The 11,904-nt window shown below is 43.6% G+C and overlaps 1 protein-coding gene across 1 annotated transcript in view; it reads right to left on the bottom strand.

Moving 5' to 3' along the window:
- Positions 1–11,904, bottom strand: part of Ppp2r2d (protein phosphatase 2 regulatory subunit Bdelta) — a 39,154-nt gene that overhangs the window by 16,767 nt on the left and 10,483 nt on the right. Inside the window, exon 4 of the mRNA XM_023708886.1 lies at positions 1,473–1,570. Within this exon, the coding sequence (XP_023564654.1) occupies positions 1,473–1,570 (98 nt within the window). The remainder of the gene's footprint in view (positions 1–1,472; positions 1,571–11,904) is intronic.

Raw genomic sequence — 11,904 nt, forward strand, 5'->3', positions numbered from 1 at the left:
AAAAACAAAAAACCATAAAAGTCTTTCATGACATAATAAAAACGATAGGTGCAACTGGCTTTTGTTTGGTTGGTTTGAGACACAGTCTTGCTATGAACTTTAGGCTGGCCTTGGACTCGTGACAATCCTACCTCAGCCTCCAGAGTGCTGGGATTACAAGTGTGTGCTACCAACCTAGCTAGGCATCTGTATGTTGGTAGACTGGTTAGCTTTACCCATCTCTCCAATTTAGCCAAGCAATCCTGTGACCCACTGGTATAGGATACTACCCATTCCCAAAAGCTTCCCTTGCCAGCAGTAGGAAATAGCACAGAATACTTGCCTCCTATGCACAAATGATCCACATACAAGGGAAAAGGGCCCACTGACCTCTGAACTAAACTGGGGAGGAGGGCTCCCAGGAATCAAACACAGGATCTTGAGCTTGCCAGGCAGGTGCTTGTGCCACTGAGCTATACCTCTGACCCCTGATTCTTAAAAACAATATAGAAACTAGATTTTAGAATTGATAAGGGGAAGGGCCAGCCTTATAGTCTGTTGGAGAAAAAACAAAACCAGAGTTTGCAGAGGCCCCAGGCTTGGTGCATCATGGTTCCCTCAATCATTCTTACATAATAAAATAATCGCTGTGTGATGTTGGGAATTGGCTTCATACATGCCAGGGAAGTACCCTACCACAGGTAGAACTCCCTCAGTCCCAGGCCCCCTTTCGGCTCATTCATGCCAAGAACTGCTCTACCCTGAGCTACATATCCCCAGCTCTTAAAAATGATTTTTTAAGACAAAGTCTCAAACTAAGTTGCCCAAGCTACTCATACTCATGATCTTCCTGCCTCAGCCTCCAATACAGCCGGGTTTACAGACAAGGGCCACTGTACCTGACACAAATAACTGCCTTGTTCCTTAATCACCACTAAGAGCTCTGATGAGGCTTACAGGAAATGGGGGTGGGAGGTGGTGTTGCAGATTTCGCTTCTGAATGAATTCACCTTCAAATTCCTTTCCACAAGGACAGGAAAGCCTTCAGGCTCTATATAGTCTCTACAGAGGGGATCGATGTCCCACTCCATTTCTCTGCAGCAAGTGCAATGGGAGCCACCCGGTATTCTGTGGACATCAAGACAGCAAAGTGATTTCCAGGCAGCTCTTCAGCTAACCACTGGATGACAGCACACACATTCCAAACCCCACCACCTCCATTCCTCCTTCCTCGAGTCCTCCCCACCCTTTGGCTATGGCAAGGATTCTCCCCTACTTTAGATGAAGGCACCAAGGACTCAGGAGAGGTTGGCAGTGAGATACCGGTCTTCCTGCTTAGCCCTGAGACAAGCTCTGAAGAAAATTCTACAAGGTCAATACAACAGGATAAATGTGAAGCAAAAGACACAGGAAATAGTTCTGCTTCCCTTCTCATAAGTGACATTGAAAGGACTGAATTATTTCATTTGATTTGTAGATTGTAAATTACTGACCTCTTGTTCCCGTTGAAAAATAACAACTCTGCCACCCTTGTCTCCTGTTGCAAGAAGATCTCCAGAGTAATTAAATTCAACAGTTGAAATGATGTCAGCTGTCAATAAAATAGAGAGGCAATTACTGGCTTTCTGGGAGGAGTCACAAGGAATATCAAAAATCAAAAAATGAACACACACAAAACTTTCTCCCTGAACAAAGAAACCTCCATGGCATACTTACACTAAATATTACAGACAGTCTGTACTCTATATCTATGTCTGGATAAAAATCAACATTCCTTTAATAACGATACCACTATAATGAGACAGTATTGTGATTTCTGGCCCCATAATAAAGATCTTGGGGCTCACCATAAATAAGATCATGTGGGTGGGTCAAAGAACAAAAATAATTACTGGAAAAGTTCTTTGTTTCCCTGAGGCAAATACTTTGGTTTAGAGGGAACAGATCTGGAATTGATGGCTGTTTTTCCCTCCCTCTAATACTGAAGACTGAATCTAGGTCCTTTACAATGAGTTACATCTCATCCTTTCTTTTTTTTTTTTTTTTTGAATTCTGAGATGGGTTCTCACTTGTCCCAGTTGGGTTCAAACTTCAAATTCTCTTGTCTTAGCCTCTCAGGCTGCTGATATTGCAGGTACAGACCATCCCACTTGGATAATACAGACCATTAAGTCAAGAAAAATATCCCAGGGCTGTGCCTTGAAAAAAGATCTGACATTTTCAAGAAAAGGCTCTGTGATAGACTCTAGAGGAACCTTGTCTGTGGCTCCGCTGTGTGCCATGCTGCCTGAAAGAGAAGTAGGTGAGGCACTAGTTCTGGGCAATGAGGGATGGTTTGGGTGTGTCCCGTGACAACTGGACACTGCATCTCATCCTCAAGAACAGCTGTATCAGCCAGAAACTCATCCCTACTGCCAGGCACCAATGCACAGGCCTGCAGAGCAGTCATTCAACACACCAAAGCCTGCAGCTGCACTAATGAAGTTTGCAAACACAAAACTACACAGCTATTATAAACAATGATCTACTACTAATAATAAATGAACTTGAAACTGCCTGCCAAAAATGGCAAGAAGAGAATGTAATTCATAAAGGTTCACGCAAACATTTCAGTCAAATAGTCATTAACATGTAGTTTCCTGCCAACATTGGCCAAGTGAACTTGATGGTGCTGGGCACTGCTCACTGCTTCTACATCTAAATTCCACTGTTAAGGGATTGCTTTTTTTTTTTTATCTTTCTGAGACAGGGTCCTGCTATGCAGTTCAGGCTGGCCAAGAGCTCACTTTGTAGCCCAGGTTGGTCTGGAACTCACAAGTGATCCTCCCGCCTCAGCCTCCTGAGTGCTGGGATTATAGGTGTGAATCACCACACCTCGCTGAGAGTACTTCCTTTAAAATTAAAAACAAAAACAAAAACAAAAACAAAAACTTCAGGGGCCGGGGAGATGGCTCAGTGGAATAAGTGCTTCCCTGGGCAAGCGCAAGGGCCTGAGTTCAATCCCTGGATCCGCAAGAAAAAAAAAAAAAATACTACCAGGAAAAGAACTTCAGTCGGGAGTTCTATATTCAGTGAAAATATCCTTCAAAACAAGGGAGAAATAAAAACAAAAACTTCTGTGCAACATAGGAAAAGCATTACGCTATTTCTTATCAGAAGCTTCTGTCTCAACATTTTTATAGTGCTGAATACTGAAGTCAGGACTTTGTGTATGCTAGCCAACTGAATGAATTGAACTGAATTCTGAGATGGGTTCTCACTTGTCCCAGTTGGGCTCAAACTTCAAATTCTCTACTACTAAACTATACATCCAGTCCATCATTCTTAAATTACTCAAAATAACCTAATGTACATAAATGAAAATAAAATGTTCTATATTGGAGCAAAAGAGACTAAACTTAGGTCATTCATACCCAAAGGATATACAGTATTATACAAGTAATGGTATTTTGGCAATGATTTTAAAATTTAATTAAAATAGACTGAGGGTTTTATTTTACAGTGGTGATTGAACCCAGGCTAAATTCCCTGCTTTTTTCATATGTATGCATGTGTTTGCTTATTTTTATTTTGAAACAGGCTCTTGCTAAGTTTCCTATCCTTGGTTTTAACCTACCTGTCTCAACCTCCAATAATGCTGCAATTACAGGTGCAGCCATCATGCCTAGCTTGGACTGAATCTTTTATTTATTTATTTATTTTTATTTGAGAGAGAGAGAGAGAGAGAGAGAGAGAGAGAGAGAGAGAGAGAGGCCAGCTCAGCCCACCAGGGGGCGGGGCTGGCTGGCATGTGGTGCTGGGGGATTGAACCGCGGTCCCTGATGCTTTGCCAAGCTTGTTCTAAGTAGGTGCTTTAGACCACTGAGCCATCTCTCCAGCCCAAGACTGAATCTTTTAAAAAAGAAACTGCAATAATTGCCAGTGCTGAGAAATAATTTTCATTAAGTCACAAACATGTATGGTCTTGACGTCAGAAATACTCTCTGTAAAGCTTAAATAAACCCTAAACCCAAAATAAATACACAAACTATATGCCAACAAAATTACAAAAGCAGTAAAATTTAAATTATCCAACATCAATTTATTTGATAGAAACTGTTTCACAAAACAAGACTGATGCTAAAAGCATAAACACAGTACTGACATAGGACTCTGCATATTTCAAAACCACCATCTATTTTTGTTATGGTTCATGTATAGGTGTCCCCCCCAAACCTTACTCAGCCTTGAGGCAGCCTCTGGAGTTTGTGATTGATCACTGTGGGGTGGATGCTGCACCCGCTCTGGGGCACATACTCTTCTTTACAATGTGAGGAGGGGAGAGAGGCTTACTAGCTGCCTGAAGGGCTGCCATTCCCTTCACTCTTTTGCTTTTGCCACCGCCATGAATTGCTGCCCTCTGCCATGTGCCACTCTGTCTTCGAGCCAGCTGAGTATGAAGTGAAACCTCCACTGACTGTGAGCTAAATAAACCTTTCCTTCCTTCATTTTTAGTGTCGGGTATTTGTCCCAGCAACGAGAGAACAGGAAATGAGACAGCTCTGAAGTGACTTCAGTCTGCCTCCACTTTTTTTCACTAGAAAGGCTGTACATAGCACAGCCTAAGAGCCCCTGGCCATACCATGGAAGCATTAGCTCTACTTAGCCAGAGAGTGGTTCCATAAACCGTGCTGAGACAGTTAGCTCTAAGGTGGTTGTCTTACTGATTCATAACATCTTGCTGAATGTTTAGATCACACCAAAGCCTAGCCATTACCAGCAGCCTGGAGAGGCCACCTCAGACTTCTTGTTGAACATGAACTGACCATGTACTCAGGGTCCTTTTCTACCGAGGGATGAGAAGAAAGTTGTATACACTGTGTTGAAGAAACCTGTGTTCAGCAGCTTTCACATATACTGTGGAGGCGGCACAGGAGAAGTTGCGTGCAGACTGTCACCTAAGTGTACACATGTGCCAAGCCTCACGCCAAGTTCAAGCCAGGTGCTGGCACAGAGATGAATGAAGTTTGTTTACAGAACTGCTGGATGCACAAGACTCCACCCCATCCTGTCAGGATCACTATTTCCATGTCCTGTTCCTCAGACGCTAACTACCTGGAGCTCAGCAATCCACCTCTTCTCAAATACCTCTCTGAACATTTGGGGTCCTCAAAGTCCACCTGTTCACAGGTAACTTACTGGGTTCACTCTCAGACATAACCTGTACCTCAGCTCTGTAGACACATAAAAGAAGTTACCAAAAGAAAGGAGCGATATGGTGTGTTAAATGCGTCAAAACTAAGCATCAGTGTCCAAGGAGCTGCCACCTCACCACAGAGCCCGCACTACCACAGGTGGGGAAGAGTGGATGGGAAGGGAGGGGAATGGGAGAAAAAAAGAATCAAGTTACATTATGTACGGGTACAAATCCTCTACGATGAATGTGATCATTATGTATATCTAAGGTATACCAGGGCTGGGAGATAGCCTGGTGGTCGAAGCACCTGCCTGACAAATGCAAGGACCCAGGTTTGATCCCTGGTACCAAATACCGTGCCACATGCCTGTACTCCCAGTGCTGGGGAGGCTGAGACAGGAGGATCATTATAAATTTGAGCTGCATAGTGAGACCCTGTACCAAATAAATAAATACATTTTTAAAAAGATTTCTGGGGGCCAGGGAGATAGCTCAATAGAATAAGCGCTTCCCTGACAAGTGCAAGGGCCCGAGTTCAATCCCTGGTTCCGCAAAAAAAACAAAAACAAAAACAAAAACATTGTAACATGTTGCTTCTTGATCATTTAAAAAAATCTATACCAATAAAGTCTGATTTAAAAAAAAAGACGGAACCTAGGTATGGTGGGGCATTCCTGTAATCTGAGCATCTCCTGAGGAGGTTGAAGCAGGAAAGAAATTCCTAAGCTAAAGGCCATACTGGACAATACGGCGAGACCTTGTCTCCAAAAAGGAAAAAAAAAAAAAAAAAAAAAAAAGACAATATTTAGTGCTGTCCAGAACCAAGAAGAAGGAGTAAAAGAAGCACCAAGAGCAGAGAGGCAGAGCCAGGTGAGCTAGCTGAGGACTGAGGCTGCATCCCGCTGGCAGAGGTCAGGGTGTGTGCACAGCCCAGGAGCAGTATATGAGCCCCTCAACTTGGCAGCGTATTTTTTCCATGAGGCACAAAAAACATGATCTGTTAGTAGTGAAAGGGATTTGGGCAGCATGTGAAGTCTTTTCACTTGAGAGAAGGGTGACTACTTCATAGATATGCAGGCCACGAAGAGCCAGGTGTGGTGATGCATACCTATAATCTGAGCACTCCAGAGGCTGAGGCAGGAGGATCAGTCAGTTGGAGACAAGCCTGGACAACAGTGTGAGTTCAATGCCAGCCTGAATTACATAGTGAGACCCTGTCTCAAAAACCAAAAGCAAGCAGCCAACCACCATCTAATCCACCTGGGATTGATTAACTGATTTTTTATCTTTTTGTGACAGGGTCTTGTTATGCAGTTCAGGCTGGTCTTGAGCTTACTTTGTAGCTCAGGCTGGCTCCAACTCGAAATGATTCTCCTGCCTCAGCCTCCTGAGTGGCGTGTGCCACCATACCTGGTACCCACCTGGGATTTGAGGTACTGTTTATCTCTTTAAAAAAACCATTACTCTGGGTACATGACCTGCCTTCATGGGATTTAGCAGAAAACATGACCATTCAGTGCTTCCATGGCTTGGGGGAGGCTGCTGGCTGGTTAAACTAGGCTGGAATGTGGCAGGGGGTGACTGCCCTGTCCTGGTCTGTCTGTTATACAGAAAACTTGAGATAACATTAATTTGTGTAGAATGGAATTACTTCTCACAGGTCCAGAGACCAGAAAGCACAAGACTAAGCACTTAAGTGTCTGGTGGGGGATCTCCTGCTGCATTCTCACATGGGAGAAGGTACAGGAGCAAAGAGATAAAACTCCCCCTCTGGCCCTTGTATGAGGGCAGCCATCCACTCACAGCACTCACAGGAGGTGCTCCCTGACCCAAATGCCTCCTGCACTTCAGCAGTAGCAATTTAGTCTCCCCACAGGGATTTTATTTTTTAATTTTTGTTTTTTTCCATCACAAATAGGACTTTATTTATCACTATTAAAAATCTGGATCTTAACCCCCCCTTAGGGTACACAGATATTTTGCCTTGTGACAAGCACTGCTGCACACTTGGGGCCCGTGCCCATCTGTGTGGCTGTCACATCTGTGAAAGGAGCTGCGACTTCCCTGCAGTCATGCCGACGTCAGCCACCCACTTCCTTCTGAACCTGTGCACACTGGGCTCTGCTCCCCTCATCTGCCTCTGGATCGCACTCTCCAAGGCCCTCTTCTGCAGCTTCCCTTTTTCCCAACACTTTCCCAATCTTTTTGCTATGAAAACTGGCAACCCCTGTGAGTTGTGTCCCCAACCTTGCTCATCTGTGTGGGATCCTCCTTGTTCCCTTGGATGCTTTCAGACTACTGTTATCCCTCCCATCTTCTGATGACTGTTTCACACCTTTGCCTTTTCCAGCTTCTTGCACCCCAGTTATGCACCTCACTTTGTGAAGTTTATGGTTCTCATTTCACTGAAAAATTAGAAGTCCATGGGGGCCTGCGAGACAGCTCAGCGCTCTAAATCGTCTGCTTAGGCAAAGCACAGGGCCTGCAGTTTGATCCCCGGCACCAAATGCTATGTCGTCCCTGCCTCCAGGGCAGGCCAAGCCAAAAAAAAAAGTACAAGAAAATAGTTATATCCTCCATGAGGCTGAAGCAGGAGGACCGCTGTGAGTTAAGAGGCTACTCTGGGCTACAAAGTAAGGTCAAGGCCAGCCTGAACTGTGCAGACAGACCCTGCCTCAAAAAGACAAAAAGGCAAACCACTTATGCATGAGCTTTACATAGGAACTCCAATCTCAAAGTCCCCAATATAGAGTTCCTCCAAATTATGATTAGATGGGATAAAACATGTGACAAAGCAGAGAAGTCTGAATATTATTTTTTGCAAGGGTGGAATCAATTTTGAATTATTTTTCTCATCAGCTAATCAGTGAAAAAAAAAGGTTTGTGAGAAATTACCCTAAAATGGGAAAATCAGAAGAGAACTAAATCTCAATTTGTCTACTAAGGAACAAACAATATTTTAGTAAAAACTATACCATATAGTAGGAATTAAAAGTTTAATACACAAACTAAATTCAGTGTTGGGATTACAGTATGCACCCTCATGCTCGGGGCAAAATCTTATTAGTTTTTTTTTTATTTATTTTATTTTTTTAATTTATTTGAGAGAGAGAGAGAGAGAGAGTGTGTGTGTGTGTGTGGTGTGTGTGTGTGGCCAGCTCAGCCCACCAGGGGGCGGGGCTGGCTGGCCTGTGGTGCTGGGGGATCGAACCGCGGTCCCTGTGATTTGCTAAGCTTGTTCTAAGTAGGTGCTTTAGACCACTGAGCCATCTCACCAGCCCTCTTATTAGTTTTTAGCAAGCCAGTTTTTGCCTTCTCTTAGCTTTCGTCTCCCTCTTTATTACCACAAAAGCACCGCATCATGGTATGTAAAGAAAAACAGATGTGCAGAACAAAAGCAAAAGGCCCTGCTCTTCAGGGCCAACCTGATCGCACACCTACGGGCACCCTCATGTTAACCACTGACGCCACCTGCCCAACCTGGGCGTTGGTAAGCACTTGCAGTTTTACACAGGCTCCCTGCACTGCTGGCGGTCACCCAGTGTGTCAAACTGGTTTTCAATAGTATAGAACCACCTTCACCCACAAAATGTGTGTAGTTAGTATTTTGACTTTTTGGAGACAGGATCTCACTGTGTAGTGCAGGCTGGCCTTGAACTTGTTTTATGTAGCCCAGTCTGGCCTCGAACTCACGGCAATCCTCCTGCCTCAGCCTCCTGTATGCTGGGATTACAGGCTTTCACCACCATACCCAGCAAAATGTGTGTACTGTAAGGTGTCACTGTTTTTGCTACATTCAGTTATTTAGGGTTTGCCATGTTTTATTTCTGCAATGTACAGCACTGTAAGAGCATCTTTGTAAAATGCTGGCATGCACTGGTAAGATGCCTGGAGTGGAACCTTCAGGTCTCAGCCCCGTCTTGACGTTGGTAAGTGCCTCACTGGCCTCCAAAACACAAGTGTAGGCACTCTTTCCATGCATTTTTAAAGAAAGAAACACATGGAAACTTACCACTGCTTTTCACCGGCTGTTTATTAATGCCATTTCTTTGATAATTTATACTAACTCTTCTGCTCACCCTCCAAAGGAAAAACAAACTTACAGATGTGGTAACAGAAGCAGAGCTATAATTTGTTTTGTCACACAAAGTCTTAGTTATAGGGGAACCTGCTACTTTGGGGACAGGCACAGAGTTGTCAAAGAATCTTAGTTACTAAAACACCTCCTCTGTGCTAGCACGTACTAGACAAAATACATGATCCTGAGAGAAGATAAGCGTAGCCTGGGCTTTCATACTACTTCTTATTTCTCTGGAGAGCTAAATAAAACAAGCTCAAGTCTACTTCACGTGGAAATATAAATTCAACATCTGTGTGACTAGGCTGGGGAGATGGCTCAGGGGTCTAAGCATTTGCCTGGCAAATGCCAGGACCTGGGTGCCATCAATGTGCCAGCTCCTGCACCCCCCTACCCCCTGCATGTGCCAACCACCAAAACTGGATGTGGTGGTACACACCTGCAATTCCAGGGCTGGGGAGGCTGAGACAGGAGGGTCACTCTGAGTCCGAGCTGCGTAGCAAGACCCTGTAACAAATAACTAACTAACTAACTAACTAACTAAGATTTGTATGGCTTTCCAGAACGGTTTTTGCACACTGCTTCTGTTCTAGACCATCACTGACCTACCATGGGATCTCACTTTTTTTTTTTTTTTGGTGGAACCAGGGATTGTACTCAGGCCCTTGCGCTTGCCAGGCCAGCACTCATTCCACTGAGCCATCTCCCCGGCCCCCAGGGATCTCAGCTCTTTATCTTAACTTTCAAAGTACCAACAGCAACAATAAAGTCCCCAAGTAACAGGCCCATACAGGCTAGACCTAACTGAATTCTGGTGAGGAAAACATGCCTTTCAAAGTTCAGGCTACTGTAAGAAATGCTCAGCTAGTCATGGAATACTCAGTGGGGCATGGTAGTGCATACCTGTAATTCCAGTGCTTGGGAGGCTGAGGCAAGAAGATTGCTGTGAGTTTGAGGCCAGCCTCGATTACACAATGAATTCAAGGGTAGCCTGAACTAGCACACAGGGAGAACCTGTCTCAACTCCCTAAAAAGAAATACTCATATGTTAGTATCTATGATGTACAAAAAGCTTTTACAAATCAATTTTTCAAGTTTAGGGGAAAAAAAAACCCCAAAAATCTACTAAAGAAAGCCACAAAGTAAAAATTGTCAATGAAACAATTTTTTTCAATGAACCAATTTTTAAGACTCTAATTTACAAAAGTGGTGATGAAATGTAAACTACAACCTCAGATTTGCTGAAAATTGACCAAAACTGCTGAGGTACCAGGCTGCTATTCTCAGCAGGAGTGGAAGGTGTCAGGCGGCAACATCATCTGGAGGGCCATAAGGTGGCACACGTCTGATCCCAGGTGCTCAGACATGGCTGGACATCTGTGTGAGGGCAGATGGACAGAACACACTCTCCTATAGTACGCTAGCCACAGCAAACACGGCCAATTTGCTGAATGAAGTCACCTGTACCTGAGATACCACGCAGCCATCAGAAAGGATAAATAGAAGCTATTTACAAAGGAGCCTGAGTTGAACATGTCTAAACCTGGATCCACATGCAGAATACCTGAACTGAGGTCATGACTTGGGTACCCACCAGCAACACGACCTTAGCAAGTCACTGTTTCCTTGGGATTTAATTTGCTTATTTATAAAATGAGTACTTACAGCTTACGGGACTATGTCCAGGTTCCAATGAGCTAATACAAATATACCCTAGTTCACTATCAGATTTCAAATCACACATTATTAGCAAAAAAGCAAGCTATGGGATTATACTTAGAAAATTCCATAATTCTAAGGAATTAAAAATTCTGCTGCTTATATAAAACTAAATTATAAAATATAAATAAGTAGACAAATACATAGAGAATAAACACAGGAAGAAAAGAAACACAAACTGATTCCAGCACAGGAATGAGGCCTGGTTTTGATTTTGCATTCTTAATACGTTTGTATCATTTGGTGTTCTACAAATAACACTTCATATTTTGAGACAACACAAAATAAAATCAATTAACAATGAGAGAAGTACAGTGAAATTTATCTTGTTGATCTCGTCACTGGTTCTGAGAGCTCAAAGTGAGGTCTGTGGCACGGGAGGGGGCAGGGTGGCAAAACCTCTCAAGGGATCAAACAGTCCAAGCCATTTTCATAATGATACTTTTTTTTTTTTTAATTTTTGAAAGTTCTTTAAGTCAATTATAGTAGTTTATCAGAATACAGTAGGATAAATTCCTTTGTTGCATTACAGATTTTGTCATTGTCTCCTTAAGGGTTAAGAATATACTGTGCAGGGCCAGCCAGATATCTCGGCAGATTAAAGCACTTGCCCAAGCAGATGCAGGGGTGGGGATTTGATCCCTGATGTGCCATGTTGGCTCCGCCCCCGAGGCATGTACTGGGGATAATGACAGATCTACTTTATAAAGGAGCATAGGGCAAATGCTGGTAAGGATGTGAGGAAAAAGGAACCCCAATACATCAGTGATAATAATGTACATTAGTATATCTACTATGGAAAACAACATGGAGGTTTCTCAAAAAATTAAGTGGGCTGGCCAGATAGCTCAGTGGATTAAAGCGGCTGTTTAGGCAGATGCAGGGGCTGGAGTTCAATCCCCAGTGTGACTGGGAATGGTGGTGCACACCTGTAATCTCAGCACTTGGGAGG

This window comes from Octodon degus, unplaced genomic scaffold (genome assembly GCF_000260255.1).
Source record: "Octodon degus isolate 3935 unplaced genomic scaffold, OctDeg1.0 scaffold00010, whole genome shotgun sequence".
In the NCBI taxonomy this organism is placed as follows: domain Eukaryota; kingdom Metazoa; phylum Chordata; class Mammalia; order Rodentia; family Octodontidae; genus Octodon; species Octodon degus.